Below are 22,188 nucleotides of genomic sequence, written 5' to 3'. Positions count from 1 at the left end.
GATCAATCCTCTTACATCCTCAGCATATGAATCCTAAACTTTAATATTTAAAATCTAAATTGAGAAAATGGGAATGTCTTCGATAAAGGCAGCATTAGATTCTTTGAAAAAGTCTTGCAGCGCCCTCTGCATGTAGAGGGATGTCATTGCTCACTTAGAATGACCATGGCTGCGTTTGGAATTATTAAAAAAGCTTACTGAAGATAAATAAAATATACTGCCTAAATAAACATAGCAAGTAAAACAGGCATTCATAATTATTATTAATATATTAATAATTCACAATGAACGTTTTAAACAATAGTATGCTACATCATCGTCACATGGTCTGATCGCAATGCACATTTAATGCAGTAAATTGTGGCCATCTTGTTTGAAGTTTTGCATTTTAAGCCAATTTTGGGTTAAAATCATGTCTTAGGTTTTGGCAGATCTTAGGTCTGATTAAATAATTTAAAAATGTGGTTGTTAATACTGATATTAAGCTCTGGAACGTTCAAGACTGCATCAATGTTATGATAGTATTTTAAAAAAAATAGCCTACCATTTTATTAATATTTTGAATTGGCTTTTATTTTTATATTTTCAGTGTTCATTTTAGTTTAATTTTTAGTTGTTTTTGTTATATACTTTTGCCATTTTCATAAGTTTTTGTTCTATTTTAAATGAATTCATTCTAAAACAAAACTAATACTACAACTTGTCACATACTGACAGACTTTGATAAAAATATCCTTGTATATTTTCTGATACAGGCTCAAGCACTTCAGCAACCAAGGTGTACAGAACGAAGACAACAACCTAAAAGCTTTAAAAGATTCAATGTATTGTTAAACACATGAAGGAGAAAACACTTAAATACATAAGCAACAAGGTGAAGATTTTTATCTGTTCCATTTGTGCCAAAAATGAGTCGACAGCTTTGTGCATTGTACTATACATTTGTCCTTGTCTAAAGTCATTGCCTTGTTCAGATAAATTATTGTTCTGTCGCCTTGTCTTGGCACAATGTGTACAGATATAAAACAGAAAACAAAATAAAAGTCTTATCAGCCAGCACAATAAAGTATACAAGATAATTCCATTCATTCATGTGTGTCCTCATTATCAAAACTGTGTAGATTTTTAGAACGCACATTAAATAACCTTTAATCCGATTTTCGCATTTGTCTGAACAAAAATTATGTATGGTAAAAATGAAAATTCACTCTCTGACGTGCTTATGTAACAGCAGAAATATAGTGGTTTCCCATGTTACCACTTTAAACAAAGCAACCTTGTGCTTAAAAACACTACTTTGTTGGCATTATACTGAGGTAATATGCCATCGAAACCTTTCTGAAGACAGTCCTCTTCAGAGATACATGGGGTCTTTCACTGTTCTCTTCATATGAGAAATAGGAGACGACAGTAAGTACGACAGAGATAGATGATAGTAAAGATGACAGTAAGGATGACAGCAAAGACGTCAGATGACAGAACAATACGATATAAACAGGGAGCATACACATCAACATACACTCATTTATTTGAACAAGTAGACAAGAGGATATGTATAGTATAAAGCCCAAAGCAGTCGCACAAATGGAACGTAATAGAATTTATGAAGTGGCCTAAAGTTTGGTGACTGAAGCCCAGGCCAGTAAGGTGCTTGATTTAAAGGTAGCCCTTTTTTTCCTGACCAAGGACCAGCTTTGGTTTTTGAATCCATGATTAAATCCTCATAAGCATCAAATTGGTGTATCTAAGGCTATGTTCAGACTGCAGGAAAACGTGGCCCAAATCCGATTTTCTTTGCTCATACGTGACTCCGATCTGTTTTTGTCATGACAGTGTAAACAGCACAAACCACATGGAATCTGATCTTTTCGATTCTGATTTGGGCCACTTCCATAAAGTGGTCCTAAATCTGATACAGGTCTGATGTTTTGCAATGTGACCTCAGTCTGAACAGTCATATCAGAATTCATGCGACTTTTACGCCACCCTAGATCTACATTCATCACAATTCTGCGCTCATGGGGGTCACTTCAAAGATTTTACATACCCAAAGTTATCAAGACAGTTGCGAAAGATAGTCAGAGAAGGACAGTGATGTGTCAGAGCTCATAAGTATTACAGTGACAGCTCAATATACAAGCAAAAACATAAATGTTTAAAAACTCTGCTCTCTTTTTTTGCATCCTCGTCTATGCCTGCGCATAAATTCGCTGGGTTCCGCGGCAGATCACAGAATAAATAAAGGTGTAATCTTTTACTCTAATGTCCTCCGTTTACACTTCCGTATGACAGTGTGCGGTGTGACGTCTTTTTATAGTTTTTTTTATGCATGTGGGTCAGTTCGGGACCATGATCTGTTCCCACTGGAATCTGATATTGGCCACATTTTAAACAACAATGTGAACAGCTAAACAAAAAAATCGGATCTGAGCAATAAATGGGAATTAAGCATTAAGGCTTGCAGTGTGAACGTAGCCTAAGAGCAACTTTGATCAGCTTGCAGTAAGGCAGTGGGGTCTAAAGGTCAGGGGTGACAGCTCAAGTTCAGATCTCCAGCTCAGCCATGGCCCGCTCCAGGGGGTCAGTGCTCCAGTAGTCGTGGTCCCAGCCCAGGAACCAGCCTGTGAAAGTGGGCGGCTCAAAGCCCTGTTTAATCTTCACAATAGGTGTGCGTGAGTCACGGTTGGCTGGGTCCGTCGTGATGTATTGTGCAGCTGGAGAGAGAAAAAGAAAAGTTTAATACAGGATTCATAAAAGGACACAATCTGCTTTTGCTGTTTCAAAACAAGCTCATGTTTCTTTCTTTCTTTCTTTCTTTTTTACATTACTGCCACCTACTGGACTCTAAGATAGACATAGATACTATTAATAGAAAAAAATGCCTCATGACACACTACCATTCAAAAGTCTGTGGTTTTTGGAAAAATAAATGAATAATTTTGATCAACTTAATGCATCCTTTCTGAATAAAAGTGACAGTTCAGATATTTACAATGTTACAAAAGATTTCAGTAACACTTTAGTTTACGGTCCAATCCTCACTATTAATAAGCAGTAATAGAGTTTATTTAGGCAAAAGTTATAGTTATTAATAGTTTGGACCATAATCTAAAGTGTGACCAAGATTTCTATTTCAAGTAAATGCTGTTCTATTCACCAAAAAAATCCTGAAAAAACATTTATCACGGTTTCCACAAAAAAATTAAGCAGCACAACTGTTTCCATCATTGATAATTTAAAGAAATTATTCTTGAGTGCCAAAGATTTCTGAAGGATCATGTAACACTGAAGACTGGAGTAATGATGCTGAAAATTCAGCTTTACCATCACAGGAATAAATTACATTTTTAAAATTTAATTTAAATAGTAATAATATTTCACAATACTGATGTTTTACTGTATTTGTAATCAAATAAATACAGCCTTGGTGAGCATAAGAGACTTTTTTTCAAAAATATATAAATAAATACAAATCTTACTGACTCCAAACATTTGAATGGAAGTGCATTCTTCTCCATATACGTTATATATTTTTATATCTTTTCATCCAAGCAATTAACCTTATACATTTCAACCAAATAACCTAAAGAAACCACCATTACGTTTTGAATAAAATACTGACTGAGTGTATACTAGGTAAATTCTGTGTATTGCTTACTGTTTATTAACAATGGCATGTGAAACAATAGGTGTGATTCCAAAGACATTGAACAGTACAATACTACATTGTTGCACAGTAAATGCATATAAGCAATAAATAGATACAGTGGATAGAGATACAGTAGGTCTAGGTCAATTGAATATACATACATGGCACACTATGCATACTAGTACAGTAGAAGTAGTATGGCAATATTCTACTTACTCTTTATACTTAATGCAGTGAATTATAATTATGATAAGTCTAAAGTGTTGATTCTCACCTGAAGACATCGCCTCAGTTTTCTCCTCATCATGAGCTTCATTACCGATCCAGACAAACACCTGCAAAACACATTAAGATTCATTCAACTTCTGTGATGTCTCATTATTCCCCTAAATGTCAGTTGCATTTCATTACGTTAATAAAATAGTTGTGAAGTTTTTGCAAGCAACATAAAACAGATATATGAGAACTCCTTGTGATGTAGAACAATCCTGTTAATGTAGTCAAGTTTACCTGATCCCAGGTGTCAAGGATCATGACATCATCTGTAGCCAGGTCTTCTTGGGTCATTTCTCCAGGTACTTCTTCAATCTGCATGGATATCAGCGCATCCATATTGAGTGACTCTTCATCATACTACACTGACAATATTCTCATTCAAATCAGCGTTACTCACGATGAAACGGCCAGTTTTGTTTGAGCAGGCGAACAGTCGTGGCGGGTGGGCATTCATCTTGTCCTTCAGCCTGGCGGATGTGCGGTAATCCACCTTTCCTCCCAGAGAGTCCCAGAAGCTGCCTGCAGCGCATGCAAGTATAATGAGCTTAATTATGACGATCACATTTTTAAAGAAGAAAATAGAACAAACAATATAAATATCAAAAAAAAAAAAAAATTGGATATAATAAATAAATAGTTAATAAAAAATGGTCACTGATGGTTTACATAAGAGAATGAACTGGGAATTAAATATTAATGTGAAAAAAGTTACATACTCTAAATCTTTTATTTTTATTTTTCATGCATTCTAAAAGGAACATTCACCCAAAAATGAAATTGTGTCACATAAGTCATATGGACCACTATTATGTTGCTTCTGTGTGTGTGAGTTTTTTTTTTGCCCCTTTTTTTTTTACATGAAACGAAGTTGCGATAGTCTTTTCTTCCCAGTTGTGATGTACATCCGAGTGAAACGACTTCTCGAACAAGAAAAAAATGTAGGGCGAGACTTGATTTTGTCAATCAGGAATTGACTGGATGGTTGTGGTTTGCTATTGCTGTGATGTCATGTGAGTGACAGGTTGCCCCGCCCTCGTGCCAGTAAATACATCATCAGAAAAAAGAAGAGAAGTCACTGCAAGTGGGAGGGGAAGTTATTTTGAGTAAAGATTATGATTAAATAATAAATACTGCAATATCACTTTTGATTTCATGGTGACTTTAAACCTTGAAAGAAGCTTCAATCCCAATTTATTGTAATTGTATGGAAAAGAGTGACCATCTTCGTAATTTCTCCCTTTGTGTCCATGAAAGAATGAAAGTCATACAGTTTTGGCACAAAATGAGGATGAGTAAATGATGACACAGTTGTCATTTATGGGTGAACTTTTCAAACGAGTTCTCACCATCTTCTCCTCCTTCACCCAGCTCAGAGGCCGACACTCCAAGGATGTCACACAGCTGCTGCGCCCCACGTTTCTCTGTATCACTGGCTCCTCGTCCCACCCATATGAAAGACGCAGCTGGGGTCACCAGGACGAAGGCATCATTGGAGTTCAGATTGGAGGACACTGCGTCAATCTGGAGGAAACAGCAAATATTAGAGGAGGATATTTAAAACTTTGCACCAATTGTTTACTTCAGATGCTGACCTCCACCGCTCGTGTGCATCCTGCGGAGTTTGAGCGCACTTGGAACAGCCGAGTTTCAGCTGGCGCCGTCTGACCACTTTCCCTGGAGGTGCCGCCCTTGTGCACCACCATGGGCTGCCCTCCGAACAGACTGATCAGGTGAGCAGGTTCCTTACCCTGGACCGCCCGCACCTGAAAAAATACACAGTGAGTAGACATTAAACAGAGATAACATGCAGTCATTCTTCTGCAAAATGAAAAGGGAAAAAAAAGATATATTCTGATAACACTGTCATATTTGCCCTATTGGTTTTTCAAGAGGCTTTGGTTAAAAATTGCATTTAATTCCACAGGGTGGCACTGTTGAGCTCACTGGGTGGAATGTAGAGCTAATGCCAAAATTTCCCAGCATCCTTTGTGGTCAGCATGATGACAGTGCAGTGCGCTGTTCAACTTTAGGAAAAAGCAGAGCTTTATTAATGGTCGAAACTAAAGGGGTTATTTTCTCCTTCTGCCCCAAAAACTTACATTAGAGTTTTACATTACATTTAGAGTTCCCATGATAATCTCTGCTGAATCATGCGGTTGTATTCATTGCAATATAATCTAATATTTGTTCATGTTTCTATGAAATCTTAGTTAAAAGGAAAAGCATTTATTTAAATAGAATTATTTTATAACATTATAAATGTCTTTTTTTTCCATTTTTGATCAATTTAATGCAACCCACACACACTTGACCAATATAGAAGATGATGGACATTCTCTGTAGTCTAATGCGTTTTACACATTAACTACATTAACATGCTGAATGTGCTAGTTAGGTCTAGCTAACGGTGCATGACAGCATGCATAAATCCAGATAAACATATAAATCATAGACACACTTTGAATCAATTAAAAAATAAATGTGAATGCATGATGGAGCATTTCTGTTAATGTTCACATGTTCAGTCCCACAAGTAATCTGTAAATGTGGAAGACAGTTAGTTACTTGTGCAAAAATGACGAAATAACAACATTGAGAGACAAAGACACGAGTGTATAGGGATAGTATGTCAGTGTACAGAGCCTTAATAATATTTGTACATATTGATCATTCTCACTGAATGAAATCACGAGTTTAAAAACCCTTAAACTGTATAAATTCATATAATGGACTTTCTGCTGCTACACTGTGGAAACAGAAAAGGCATTAGAGGAACATGACTAGGAATTTTCTTTCAGATTTGTAACTGTTGTTTGTGTAATGCTATGTAAGATCATTTTTGCTTTATCACTGTGACTCAAAGATTGAGTAAACACAATGCTGTTTGCTTGAAAAAGTGGCAGAGAAGAAGGCTCTGGACAGGGACATGCTATCCTGAGATATGGATACCTGAGTGGTCAGGGGAGCACCAGCCATCTACAGCAGGATGACGGATATGAATAACGGTCAGGAAGGAAAGACATAGAGGTGGAAATTGGTTTAACAGATGGAAAAATCAAGGAAGGCTGATGCAACCGGCAATAACTGCAGAATGTAGCTAAGCTTTCAAAGGCTACAGTAGGAACCAGGAGCACCAAGTTCAAGGGTGCTTGAACTTAGTCGACATGAAATCAAAATTAGTCATATTTACCATTATTTATCAGTGCATGTAATTCAATAGCAATGATTACATTTTTTATTTTTTTTATTAAATTATGTATAATAAACTATTCCGTAAAAAATTTAGATTTCATGGTGACTTTCAAATTCTGGCTGATGCCTATAAGCCAATAATTATTTTCATGTTGTGGCTGATATCTGATAATTAGACAATATTAAAATTCTATACTATTTTGTCAAAATTAATTATAAATAAAACACTAAAAACTAAAAAACAATAAATAATTTTAAATACTACATGTGAAGTTTAATAGATTTGCTAATAAAAACATATAACAGTGTTATTAAATGATTTTTTAAAGATGAACTTTAAGTGAGTATTAGGTGATGGCGAAGTTATTTTTTCTGAATACTGTTGAATTACTGAGAATACAGTTTCACTCAGAAATGCGCCACATCACAATTGTAAAATGGTTTGTGAATGCTTTTTCATGTTGACTAATTAAAAAAAGAGAATCACTGTTGCACTTGTAATGAAAGAGCCCTAAATGACAATTTCACCATGAAGTACCAAAATATGGATATGATTGTGATCAAGTGACCCAACAAGGTTTATTCGTTAGCATTACCTGCACAGGTCCACCTCCAAGCTCATCGTCCAGTTGGGCGCCCAAGATAGCAGATGCCCCAATCTCATCTTGTGTGGAGTCCTTACCCTGCCTGTGAGAGACACCACACATCAATAGTCAGGACAACACACCTGAATTGTTACATGAAAACACATTGCATGTGCTCCAGTGTATATGACATGACAAAGCTTTACATTGACGGTGTGAGATCAAGTCATACCAGATGTAGATGATGTGACCCTGTCTGCCTCCATGGCGGTAATTGTACAGGATAATGTAACTGTCTCCACCATAGAACTGGCCGTAAGTAGAGGGGTCAACTGGAACTTTGTCTGAACCTTCAATACGCCAGATCTATAGTTGCACAAAAATAAAATACATACACTGTATATATATACACAACATGTTGTGTAACTTCAGGTTGTGTTACATGCAGTGTGTGCTCACACGCTGACCTGTTTCTCTCCATTGCCATCATCGATCATTCCGTGTTGGGCGGCCATGGCTGGTGAATCATGCAGTGTAGAAGCATCAAACGGCACCTTTTCGATCTTAGCGATGCTGTTTGAGACATAAGCAATGCCCAGGCCATCTGTCTGGTCCACATCACGCCAATTTTTGAAGAATTGTTTGAATAGAGGCGTCTCGCCCATCTCTGGGAGAATCTGAACCTGTGTTTGCTTTGGGTAACCCATTTTCTTAATGAACTCATCTGCTGCCTTCATGGCAACTTTTCTCTCTTCCACATTGGCATCTTTGCCTATAAAATGAACATAAGTGTGTCAACAAAGAAATCTAAAAAGGAAAAAAGTCCCCTTTTTTGTTCTGTCAGTCAATGCCATTTACCTTTCCAAACAAAGATCTTGCCATCTGAGCCGTGATCCAGGATGAAACAGTCGCTTGATTCCAGTGCACTCTGGGAGAAGGGGTTCTCAGCGGCCACCAGGGCAATGGCCATGTCTCCGCTGGCATCAGACACCTGAAGTACAAGAAAACGCCAATAAACTGAATGCATTTATGATCTACAAGGGCTATTTATCATACTGGCATGGTTTATTTCCAATGCCTACCTTGTAGAGTTTGGCCATCTTCCTATTGGAGGCATCAGCCTTGATATCATCAGACACTCCTTCAGGCAGATCTGGTTTTTCTCCAAGAACCTGCCATCAGATAGATGGATCGTATTTTTAGAGTGTTTCTTAGTTGATTTTGAAGTTTTTTTTTTTTTTTGTCTTTCTTACCTCCAAAATCTTTTCTCGTTCCCTCCCTTCATCACAAACATACACGCGAGCGCGTCCACTGCGTTCGTTGTCACGAATGCCCTTTGCAAGCTGCGTAGCTTTTAACTTCTCAAAACGGTTACTCTTTGAACCACACCACTGGTAGATCTCCTGTAAAACCACACAGGGAGAGCAGGGTTATTTTTGAGATTTTGATGATATCAAATCTCCCTCACTCTCTTCATATGATACTCACATTACCCAAGTCCAGGATGAAGCAGTCTCCCTGGTTAAAGCTGTCCCAGCTGACTGGCACTTCTGTTGCTCTGACAACACGCCGACCTTTGACCTGTAGCACCCGCTGCACTGTCACTTCATTGGTGACAACATGCTTGAATCCAGACGCAACTCCACCTTTCTGGAAAAAAACGATGTCATCAAAATTTCATGTCTGGTGATAATATTATTCCTTAATATTTTAACATTAATATTTTGTAGCAAAGAAATTAATGGTGACAGGACATTTGTATATATATATATATGCATGTATAATTAAATATTAAAACTTTAAATATTTAAATATTATTTCTTAAAAAATTAAGTAGTGAAGCAGTATTGTTTTAAAAAGTTATATTCAAATGGAAGTCATTGTTGAAACCACATGACTTTGAATTAAGGACTAATATCAACTAACCTCAACTATCAAAACTTTCAAAAATTCATATTTGTAGAAATGTTACTTGTGTTTTTACTTTTAAATGTGTTTGAAGACATGATCATATTTGAACATCCTTATTTGTAAATATTTGTAAACTTCAGAGTCTTTTTCCATTTGTCCTGTCATCGATTGGACCACTCACCATGTACTGGAGCCCTTTTTTGAAATATCCCAGGAAAGCTTTGGACTCATAGCCCTGAACTTCACGGTACTGGATGGGCTTTCCACCCAAATAATCATCCATCTGCACTGTGAAAATGGCAGCCGCCCCACTCTCATCCTGCGTGCAGAAGTCACCTGCCAGTTGAGGGAAGAGCATCTTTAAGAAATGTAGCTGATGCATTTGACATTAAAACCATCTAGCTTGTCTTACAAATTAAATTAGGCAGAATATTTGCACTCTAAAAAATGCTGGGTTGTAACAACCCATGTTTGGGTCACCGTTGGTTTAAAATTTTAAATTACATTTTTAAACCCAACAGTTGGGTTTGTCCATATTTGACCCAAACATGGGTTGAAACAACCCAGCATTTTTTAGAGTGTACTTTGCAATGGCACTAAAATTCAGAATCTCTTCAGCAAAGCATTGTCCTCTTACCTAGCCAGAAGTGGAGGTCGTACTGTAGGTTGCCAGAACGCTGTTTGATAGTATTGAGGACCAGATAAGCGTCGCCGGTGTAGAACCCTCCATAGAGGTTCTCAGGAACTGCCACCAAATCAAACTTCTCAATTCTCCACACCTGGAGGCCAGGCTCCCTGCCTGCTCGCTCAAACTCAGGGTGGTACACCATGCTGTGTAGAGAAAAAAAAAAAAACACACACACAGACATTAGCCCCTTTCACATTTTCAGTCTTTAAATGACCATTTAGAGATCATGTGTGATCTCCAACCTTTTCAAAAATACTGGTAAATCAGTTCTAGCAATTTTCCGGCATGAGAAGTTGCAACAATACCAGTAAATTACCGGTATGATCCTATACCTATGTGAACAAAGAATAGGTTATGAACTGGTATGAGCATGTACGAGGTCAGAATGTGCTGATGTAGAAGCTTCTTTTGGACCAATCATTAAGCTCTGTTGGAGCGGTTTATGGTACGCTCCACTGCTTTTAATTGTTTTTCTATGTAAACATGCGCTAGACGGATAACAGACCGCTGTGACACGTCTGGCGCTTGAGACCCTGCTTTCTTTTCCGCTCATCAGCGCTGTGGCTCTGTTGCTATTTCTTTGTACTATAGTAGCTGCAGTACTACTGTATATTAACTATTATGTGTCTCATGTTTTGATTTCCGATGACTGACATGCCAGAGTTTACTGGTATTTTGGTACTGATGTGTGAATGGTATGGATGTTTCATGTTTTTTATTTTGTGATTTGCCTTTAGTCATGGTTCCTGTCATTTGACTCCCTTTCCCTCATGTGTTCTTGCCATGTGCTCCCCTTGTGAATGTCATGTTATCATTGGTTGATTTAGTCATGTGGTTTGTCAGTTCTGTTCTGTCATTGGTTCCTTGTCTCATTGCTCTCAGGTGTGTCTTGTTAGCACATTAGTCTGTTAGTATTTATAGGGCCCTATCTTGCACCCAGCGCAATTGACTTTGTACACCGACGCATGTATCATTCCTATTTTGCACCCGCGCAAAGCGGACTTTTCCCTCCACAGAAGCACGTCGGTTAACTAAGAAATACACTTGCGCTCCCGGGGGCGGTTAAGCGCAAAGAGGAGGCGTGTTCCGGCGCAAACGTTCCTCCATGCTATTTTGCAGGTTTAGAAAACAATTGCGCCACTAACCAGGAAAAAATAGTTTAAAGTCAATGGCGCGTTGCGCATGTTATTCATATGCTATTTTAAGGGCGCATGCTTGGCCATAATCAATGTAGCGTGTGCACAACGCACAGTTTTCATTTTTGCAAATCATACATTATTACGATAGATAGATAGATAGATAGATAGATAGACAATTTATTATAAAAGCATACATCTAACTTTACCCAAATTATCATACGCCTGTTTAACCTAAGTTAATTTGGGTGGGTTTCTCCATCCCCAATGTCCCTGACGAGAACGTCGGTCTCCTCGGCTGTGAACCGCTCCTGGCGCACGCCTGGCAAATCCGCCGTTATAATAGGAATCCGCTTTAGAACAAGCGCGCCTGCTCTTAAAGGGAATGTGAGATGTCGCTCTGATTGGTTTATTTCACGTTACGCCCAAACCACACCTATGAATAATGAAGCTACTTCAGACCAACCCATTTTAGGTTTGAGCCGGGCGCAAGAGGCATTTATCCCGCCGGGAAAATAGCAACAGTGCCGGAGATCCGCCCACAAAGTTACTTGCGCTTTGCGCTTGATACTTGCGTTTTAGATTGTTAAAATAGGGCCCATAGTCCTTGTGTTTTCTTTGTCCTGGACTATCTTTGTTATGTGTAACCTGCTGTTGGTGAGTTTGTTCATGCTTAAGTTTTTTTTTTTTTTTTTAAGCCTTTGTTTTTGTGTATCTACTCATGTTTTGGATTAAATAAAACTGCACTTGGGTTCAGTAAGCTCGCCTCCAGTGGACTGTGTTACAATGGTACTGTATCATTGTAGACAAACTGCAAAATAAACTTTGAACTGAACTATAAAAATCCAGTGGCTGGGAGTTTCCTTTTGTGGTGATAGACAACTGGGTTGGATGCAGGAAAAAGGAAACGTTGTGAGTCATGCTTTTGGAGTGACAATGCCAACCGTGGACACCGCCTGGCCAGATCATTCATAACACCAGCCTTCACTTACAGTCCCTCCCCAGCGAGATGGGTCTGTCTGCGGACTGCAAGAGAGGGGCGTAACTTGAAGTGGGCGTAACTTGAAGTGGGCGTAACTTGAAGTGGGCGTAACTTGAAGTGGGCGTAACTTGAAGTTGTCCAGATCACATAGAACCACACGATATGTCAAACTCAAAATGAGATGTTGTCGGCAAGATGCCAGCTCGTATAGAGACATTTAGTAATGTCGTAAGTTTAACATTTAAACCACATTATTAGATTACCCCTTTGACTTTATGAATACACATAAATGACAGCTTGGCAATATATTAAAGGTTTTAATTAAATATTATTTCAAAACAAATTTCAGCACATGTAGTCAGAGGTACAGAAAATAATAATAATTCAGCAAATAAGGAAATTGTTTTATTTATTTGAATCATGTTTGTTAAAAGTATGTTGAATGATGTTAGTTCATTTGTGCAACCATTTATTTGCTATAATGATGAAAATATTTGAAAACCAGTTAAAATCAAGTAGCCTAATGATGCAATCCTTAGTTTAAATCTTAACTTTTGAGTGTATGCAGAATTAAATGGATGTAAAATGATCATGTCACATGTGATATTTTATTTAATGTGACAGAAAAAAAAAAGACAGTAACACCAGTGACACACCAGTGACACACAATGAATTACCAATGACATACATAAGACCAAAGATCATTATTCTTCAATAATAATAATAATAATAATATAATATTAATAAAATTATCCGAATGCTCCACGTGAAACTTCGGTCTTCCGATCTTTTACCATCGTGTCAAATGTCAATTCTCAATTGATTTTGATTAATATGCGCGAGGGAGCGAGAGAGAGCCAGACAGTTTGAAGACGCGCGCGCGCGCGACCGGGGCTCTCTATCTCTCTGCTCGTTCCCTATCGCAAGCACAGCAGTCGTCTACATTCTACATCATTTACCGATCAAATAAGGCAAGACAAAAAATCGCTTGTGAGAGAGACGCGTGAGTGACAGAGAGACGGAGCTGAGAGCAAGGAAAGGAAATGCAGCTGAATGAATACGCTACGTGTTTTAAATAGCGAGCGTACTTTTTTTTCTTTTTTTATAACGAAACGCAATATGTTGCGGCCGGTGTTGATTATGTGGAGCACCGCACTATGTGTGGGAAACAGTTTGTTCTGTTTATGTTAAACTCGTGCAAGAGCGATTCAAAAGCATTCAGAAGTGTCTGTTTGCTCTTATCGCTCTCGCGGTACTTTGATATTATACACCGACCGGTCTGTGCAGCGCAGCTTTAAGTCGAAAAAAACAGTGAGCAACTTGAAGTGGACGTAACTTGAAATGACGTAACTTAAAGGGGCGTAACTTGAAGTGGGCGTAACTTGAAATGACGTAATTTGAAGGGGCGTAACTTGAAGTCTTGCAGGATGCAGACAGATTCTATTGTCCCCAGCTCTTAATGTGGCGAGAGCCTCTGAGATGGTGACCATGTCAGCTGAGCTTACCGCCCACTTGTGGGGTGGAGACATGGTGAAGTTTGGAATGTCTTAGGCATGAGTCATTCAGAAATGAGACGGTAGCATTGTAAGGCCCCGTTTACACGATGGGAAAACGCAGATATTTCCCTGCGTTTTGGCCTGTCATTTACACGAAAACGCCGTTTTTATCCCAGAAAACGATTATTTCTAAAAACTCCGGCCAAAGTGGAGATTTCTGAAAACGCCGGTTATGTGTTGCCGTGTCAACTGGGAGAAACGGGGTTTTAGGTTCTCAAACGTCACATTATGCGCCAGAAAATGCTTACGTCATGTGAGCGCCCTATGTTTAGAGTTTGTTCCATACTGTCTATGAGTTTGTTTGGCTACTATTTGATCATGGATGCTGTTAAAGTGGTACTCATTTTTACTTTTGTGAAAACGCTTTTGGCCTGTTTGCATTTGCTTCGCTGTCTGTCCACACGAACGAACCTCGCGCCATGTCTATTGTTTTGAAAGGAACAGGAAGTCGCTCGTGCTATTCGTCGTTGTCGATTTTGAGGATTCTGATTGGCTTGCATGGCTTTATCCTTCTCCTTACACTGCCGCCCCTTTGTATTTATGCGGGTTGATGTAAACGACAACTTTTTTTGAAAACGATATTGTGTGCACGATGTTATTTTTGAAAACGGAGGGGGAGAAATATTCGTTTCTCTAAATACCCGGCTATGTGTAAATGTGGCCTAAGTCTCTTCACAGACCACAAGACATTCCTCAGAGAAAAAAAAAAAAGTCCACGAAGGGAGTGGTGTTTACTAAGGATCAATATTCACCAATCATCCATCAGAATTAACTCAGATGTTGTGGTTTAGGATTTCTTAACATTATGAAAAACCAAACCACAGGAAGGGAACGTAATGACTGGTTCCAATGCCAAACGATTTTAAAGCACTTATGTAATGTTATGGGTCAGTATGACTTTAAAAAAAAAATTATTCCGCAAGGATGCATTAAAATGTATCTAAAGTGACAGTAAGGAGAGTAAATAAATTCTGTTCTTCTAAAATTTCTATTAATCATATCTAATTAATCCTGAAAAAAAATGATCACGGTTTCCACAAAAATATTTAGCAGCACACCTGTTTGCAACACTGATAGTAATAAGAAATGTTTCTTGAGCACCAAACCAGCATATTATAATGAGTTCACAAGAAATTCAGCTTTGCCATCATTTTAAATATACTCAAATTGAAAAAAGTTATTTCGAATTATAATAATTTTTCACGATATTACTCTTTTTACTGCCTCTTTGATCAAATAAATGCAGCCTTGGTGCATTATTACCAACCCCAAACTTTTGAACGGTAGTGTACATGCATAAGTTGTTAAAAGTATCAAAACAAGGGATGTATATTAAATTCGACCATACAATAATTAATTTTATATTATGAAATAATTTCGTATTAAAATTCTATACCATTTTGTCTAAACATATTTTCAAAAAATTAAACAATAAAGATTTAACAAAAAGAAAAAATATCATTTGAAATGTTGATCATTTTAAAACTAAATTTAGGCATCACAACATTACAATGTACAGTGTGAAAAATGGATTTTCATTTTTAAAGATTAACATTAAGTGATAATGGGAAATCTTAATGTAAAAATATAGGAAATAGGTGACTGTGCACAATCAAATATGCAATATAAACTGATACATCCAATATCAACTGATTAGAGATATCATGATATATCATGAATAAAATCATAGCTATTATGCATGCACATTATCTCTCATCATTTCCAAGAACATTAAACCATAAATCCACCATATATTCTGATCTTATTTTTCTCTCTACACTCATAACACAACACAAGACAATATGCTAGGCAGGCCTGGCAATTAAACACTGAATTAACACTGTACAAGATAAAGTTGTTACCATGCATTCATTGACACCTCCAATATTAGATCAAATCGCTATTTGGCAACACATTCTACACAAACAGGCTTCTATTTTAAACCAGGGGCCTGCTACGAAACAAGCACTTGATGATAAACTTGAATAGACATGCGGCCTCCATTTGTTCTACATCAGCTGCTGTCTTATCAGCATGTACACCAAAGTCTATGTCGTGTGAACTAGAACTGATTTCCAAATGTTTTGATGTGCCTAAGTACATTGTATCTTCTGACATCTCTTCTGAACACATAACATGAGTGCGACAGAAAGGCTTATTAAACAGAATATTGTTTCACGCAAACGACTGATCTCAGTCTGTAATTTACTGCTCCGGGTTTCTCTCTTGAGAATTGCATGAAATATTTAGCATACAAAGGCCTATTCTTAACTAAACATCTTGTCTGATGCAGCTGATGAGTTTGCCGACGTCTGCTGCTAACCCACAGGAGACTATAAATAGCCTAGGGTCATGTGACATTTGCTTACGGGTCAAAATGGGAGGGAGATGTTTCTGGGAAGCGCCTGTATACAGTCAGTCCCTTTGAATAGGCCTTAATACAGTTTTGCAAAAAGCAGTAAGATGCATGAAAACAGGTGTACAATATATACTGCATTTGCTGAATTATAAAGTATGCACCCAGTAGGAATGAAAATTATACCCTAAAACACCCATTTATTTTGTAAATGCATGTTATTGATCTTACTATGAACGATTCATCCATGGATACATTTTTAAAGGTGACATATTATGCCCCTTTTCACAAGATGATATATAAATATATGGTGGCCCCAATATGTGTTTGTCAAATTTCAGCTCAAAATATCCCACAGATCATTTATTATAACTTGTCAAATTTGCCCCTTTTGGGGGGTGAGCAAAAACACGCCATGTGTGTCCCTTTAAATGCAAATGAGCTGCTGCTTCCCGCCCACATCCTGAAGAGGGACAATCCTTTACACAAGCTTCAGATACTCCAACAATAACAAAACACGCAAATAATCTCACTCATCCAAAATCTCAGAAATAACCAGTAGGAGTGTAACATTACAGAGAGACTCAGGAAGAGGTTGCAACTTTTAGACTGCACCTGGACGTTTCAGAACGGTTAGTGGATACGTTTATGTAGTTGTTGTGGTGTGGAGTTACATTGATTCATCTAATCGACTTGCATGTACCGTCATGTTTAACTTTTACACAAGTTGACACAGTTCCCTTAAGTCTTTATAAGACAGCTGCAACATTTTTTGTAAAATAGTGTTCTGTGCTCGTCTGTGCAGCCAACGACAGAGCTTTGCAAGAACTTTTGCCATTGCGTTAGAACTGGTTACATGACTGTTGCGCTTGAGAAAACCAAATGGTGGCGCTGTGGGTGGAAATGTGCAGATTAAAGGGGTAGTTCACCCAAAAATTTTAATTACCCCATGATTTACTCACCCTCAAGCCATCCTAGGTGTATATGACATTCTTCTTTCAGACGAATACAATCTGAGTTATATCAAAAAATGTCCTGACTCTTCCAAGCTTTATATCGCAGTGAATGGCTGTTTATGTTTAGAAGTCAATAAAAGTGCATCCATCCATGATGAGCTCTGGGGGGTTAACAAAGGCCTTCTGAAGCGAAGCGTTCGATCGACTAAAATAACTAGCTTCCTAGTTATTCCTAGTTATATAAGGCCGTCTAGCATTACGTACGCGTCGATTTACTGCGAAAGTGTAACCTTTGACCTGACGCATGACACATTGATGAACGCGGAAGCGCAGAGGATAGAGCAAAACAAAACACCAGTCACGAATTAGAGAATTTTTTATGAGAAATGTCGGAGGAGCTTGAGTTTGTTGCCCAGCCCTTTTTGTTTGAACCGCGAGAGGCGTTAAAGCTTACACTACTCCTACATCCTACGCCATACATCATCAAGTGTTACTCTTTTGGCGTAAGTTGACTTGCGTACGGCCGTCTGCTGTAAGCTAGTTATTTAAGTCGATAAAGTTTTAAATATGTATATTTTTCTTACACGAACGCATAGCTTTGCTTCAGAAGGAAAACATTTTCTATTAAAAAATAATAAAAATTAACATGTACTGCATTAGATTAAACTGAGAGGAGTCATAGCACTTGCATATTGTTGTCCTACTGTTAGTTTAGCTGCTTCTATTGTTCTCATTTGTAAGTCGATTTGGATAAAAGCGTCTGCTAAATGAATAAATGTATGTAAATGTAACTCATTTATTAACCTCCCAGAGCTGTGTGGAACACTTTTAGCATGGATGGATGCACTTGGATGGACTTTAAAACATAAACGGCCATTCACTGCCATTATAAAGCTGGGAAGAGCCAGGACATTTTTTAATATAACTCTGATTGTATTCGTCTGAAAGAAGAATGTCATATACACTAAGGATGGCTTGAGGGTGAGTAAATCATGGGGCAATTTTCATTTTTGGGTGAACTATCCCTTTAAGGGGCGGTAATATTATAATAAGATCCCATTCCTACGTCAGAGAAAGGCTTAACAAAACCAAGTTACTGGGTTGCCACTTTTCACGTTTTCTGGGTTGGTAGATGCACCGGGGACCTGATTATAGCACCAAAAGTCAGATTTTCATGATATGTCCCCTTTAACATAAGTAGGGATGCACGATATATCACCCACCATATTGGTATCACCCGATATATGTACATTTTTAATGTTATCGGCCCAATAAAGAAATGTGGGCGATATATTAAAGCTGACAAATAATGTGTTTTTCCTTCCGCTGAGACACTTCAGATGCGCACTTTTTTGAATTGCTTGAAGTATGATTGGAATCACTTAAAAAAGTAAAATACAGTTAAGTACTACATGTACAGAGCAAGTCTGTTATATAGGCTACATAAAATCATAATGAGAACATCATTATAATTGTGTCCTTGGGATATGGATTTTAATTGTGAGACTTTTGCTTTTGTAATCAGGCTCTCAAAAATTATAGAAAAACTTGAATTTAGATATATCAGCCAATATATCGATTATCGGATTTCAAATAAAAAGAATTATCGGTTATCGATATTGGCCAAAATGTTCATATTGGTCCATATTCATCCCTAAATAAAATATCACAACCAGAACTCCCGGAACTTCAGAACTGCCTCCATTCAATCAACATCTGATGGAAAGAACCAAGTCAACATCCTACATTGTTTTGTTAATAATAAGTTTATAATATAAGTTTATATAATTTTGATATGTTTTTACTCAGATGTACTACTTCTGATTTATCATGATCTTATGACCCCAAAAGCTGAGGAGCCATCGGTTTTGAAAAGAGAAAAAGAGTCGGTGGTACCAAAAAAAAAAAAAAAAAAAATATATATATATATATATATATATTCTTTCTAATGGATTAATTTGCACGATTACTTTGCACCTGCATACCTAAAGTACATACTTCAATAGTTGTGAAGTAAGTTTGATACTGACTTCAGAAAGCATTGTAAATCTGGCATTTCCTCAGTTTTTAAAGTCCGGAATTCTGACTGTAATCTGAACCGATCTGAAAGTTCAGACACAGTGGCCCTCGGAAAATGTTGTCAGAAAGAATATAAATCTGAAGTGGAAATGGATACATGTGATGGTCCTAAATCTGTTAAATGACCAGCATATATACCTCCAGCTTGAATTTAACCTAACTACTGGGTAGTATAAAATAATTTATGTATTTTGACATAATCCTCAGTCTGGAAGAACTGACTAAATCATCTTCCGTTTTCCTGGAGAAATGCCTGAATCAGATGAACTCCTGGTGTGACTCAGTTTTTCCATCTAGACATTTCTTCCTACACATTTTACAAGCCCCAATGCTCCTGAGATAATATTTTAGCACAGAGTCTGATTCAAAGTCTTGTTTAAGACCTTGACTGCACCCAGTGTTTACCCAGAGATAAAACAGTGACTCCACTGACTGTGTTTTATAGCCACTTAGCCAGGCCCCATATTAAAACACAAAACTCTGAGAATTGTTATTTAGTTTACAGATAAACATGCAAAAGTTCAAAGTCTGAGCAATAAACGGTGTAAGACTGTTTCTATCAGATTGATGTGGCTGATACTTCCTTGACTATTTCAACCGATTTAATGTTGAACAGTCAGCAAACAGAACGCTGTTCCTAAAGTCTCCATAAAAATTAAAATAGACAATAAATTCTTTTTTTCTTTCTTTTTTTTATGAAATACTGCACAATTTTTTTATTAAAGATTTGCACATCATTATTATTTGTAAAATTCTTGTGTCCTCCTAATCTTTAATCAAAATAATTTCACCTCCCTTTTGAAATGACATCTCTTCTCTTTTCTGGTCGGATTGGTCGGATATACGTCACAATAGGGAAACAAAATCCAACTTGCAATATCGTTTCATGCTGACTTTAAGAACTGCATGAAAGCAAACACATGCAAATTTGTCACTGGTTTTGTAATGTTATGACATGATAACAACATATCACTTGCCATTACAAATTACAAAAAAAAATTGTGTGTTGCTGGTCTTATTCTTGTAGATGTTTACATGTGTTTCTGAGTAACTTGCATTAAGTAAATAAAATCAGAGAAAACTCCTCTTCCTTCGGAGACACAGTGTAACCTACTCTCACAGACCTCTGTTATTCTTTTAATCACTAGGTATGTGTGTGTATAGGCGTGTTTGGATTAGAACACCCATGGAAAAAAGCTAGTATGTTATCAGTCTTTGTGCAAGATACCTGGCTACAGACTGCACCAATCAAACGGTACACATATGTGCATAAAATACTTCAAAATAGTCATAAACATGATTTCTGCCATGACTTATGCTGGAAGGTTGCTGTGGTTTTTCACAAGCACTGAAGGTGTTTCCTGAGGTGATGTGAAGCACTTCCTTTTTTGTCTAAAGCATCTTTACCACAAAGTTAATGTTTGTCTCCGTTGTGTGTGTTTCTATGGTAACAGTTGATAAATGTGCACAAGGGACTGATGATGAGTAATCAAAAGTGGAACTATACAGCACATGACATGCAATCCAAATATTTAAGTTCCCTGTAATGGCCATAAGCCCTTTTGACACAAAAAAAAAAAAGAAAGAAAAAAAAAAGATGACTACAAGTAGGCTAGTTAACCATATGTTTCTGAGAGCCACTTGAAGGCTGAAACCCATAAATTGCTCCACTCTGCTTTGGTTTTACAATCGACTGAAATATCAATAATAGGCCTAACTTACTCTTTCAAATGCATATGTGACAGCAGGGCAGAGAACGTCCTGCAGACTGCGCACTTTTAAAGATCCCGTTTGCCGCATAATTAATAGGCGCATCTCTGATCTCAGAATTCAGAATATCTCCAAATATGGCTTTGTTTGATGAGCATTTTCAGCGCCCGATACGAAAACAGCAGTTTTGTCAAATAAGATATGATGCACGGCCTACACTTGATGAAACGATTTCAATCTGCAGTGTGTTTGAGTTCGTGGCGTGTCCCGTAAGAAAGTGTCCCTCCGTTACACACACACACACACCCAACACACACACACACACACACACACACACACACACACACACACACAAAGACGCTTGTGTGGCAAGCAACAGTTCTGCGTTGTTTGCATTGAAGTAAATCGTTACATTTCAGCTAACTACATTATTTTGTGTATGAGGAGGTTGGGGTGAAGTTCGAATAAATCAAATATAATAGACTTACCTTTAGCTGGACGACTGGAGTCTGTCTACTGCGGAGATTCAGTAAATGGTATTGCAGAATGGTTTGGACAGGACAACACCCCTCTGTTTCAGACAGACTATACTCAAATAATCCTCATCAGGGGGTGATCCTGGCATTTAAACCACACCCCTCCGCTCCGACAACGGGACAAGGCAAATCACTGCCACCTACTGCGCCCCTTAGATACTACGATCATTTCCCCACACCCACAACAAGTTTACCGTGGTAACCGTTGTTTCCTCCAACCTACTACATTTAGCTATGTAGTTTTATTACTCACTTCTCTGCGTGTTACTTGCCAGTCGGTCTTTTCAAGGATTTTCTGAGACTGAATGCTTTGCGAAATAACATGGTCAAAGGCCTAATCTCTTCACTTGCTAAACAATATGTATGTATATATGTATATATATGTATATATATATATATATATATATATATATATATATGTGTATATATATATATATATATATATATATATATATATATATATATATATATATATATATATATATATATATATATACTGTCTTAATTACTAAATAAATACATAATTAATACATCATTGACTTAATAATATTCAACAGTAATACAACAGTATACAGTA

General features: G+C 37.4%; 1 protein-coding gene across 2 annotated transcripts; it reads right to left on the bottom strand.

The window, feature by feature from the left end:
* Positions 1-805: 805 nt before the first annotated feature.
* gsna (gelsolin a) lies at positions 806-21,723 on the bottom strand. 2 transcript variants are annotated; one of them, XM_082141938.1, is made up of 17 exons: positions 21,564-21,723; positions 10,250-10,443; positions 9,794-9,948; positions 9,190-9,351; positions 8,955-9,104; positions 8,784-8,873; positions 8,560-8,692; positions 8,169-8,473; positions 7,934-8,067; positions 7,714-7,804; positions 6,875-6,901; positions 5,518-5,688; positions 5,272-5,446; positions 4,323-4,444; positions 4,160-4,237; positions 3,924-3,984; positions 806-2,714 (listed from the first exon to the last, which is right to left on the bottom strand). In XM_082141938.1, the coding sequence occupies exons 2-17, from the start codon at positions 10,440-10,442 to the stop codon at positions 2,545-2,547; spliced, it is 2,217 nt and encodes a 738-aa protein (XP_081998064.1). In that variant the 5' UTR covers position 10,443; positions 21,564-21,723; the 3' UTR covers positions 806-2,544. The 2 variants fall into 2 exon arrangements, with proteins under 2 accessions (XP_081998064.1, XP_081998065.1); XM_082141939.1 differs by lacking the exon at positions 6,875-6,901.
* Between the last annotated feature and the right edge of the window lie 465 nt (positions 21,724-22,188).

Source organism: Leuciscus leuciscus (genome assembly GCF_965113295.1).
Source record: "Leuciscus leuciscus genome assembly, chromosome: 16".
Taxonomy (NCBI): domain Eukaryota; kingdom Metazoa; phylum Chordata; class Actinopteri; order Cypriniformes; family Leuciscidae; genus Leuciscus; species Leuciscus leuciscus.
The sequence above is the reverse complement of the archived record's forward strand: the minus strand, read 5'-3'. Positions and strand labels throughout refer to the sequence as shown.

Coding starts and splice junctions, on each gene's coding strand:
- gsna (XM_082141938.1), bottom strand. CDS start 10,442: ATGGTGTACCACCCTGAGTTTGAGCGAGCAGGCAGGGAGCCTGGCCTC. Junction 9,105..9,189: donor TCATCCTGGACTTGGGTAAT/GTGAGTATCATA, acceptor GTGGTTTTACAG/GAGATCTACCAGTGGTGTGG. Junction 8,874..8,954: donor AACGAGAAAAGATTTTGGAG/GTAAGAAAGACA, acceptor ATCTGATGGCAG/GTTCTTGGAGAAAAACCAGA.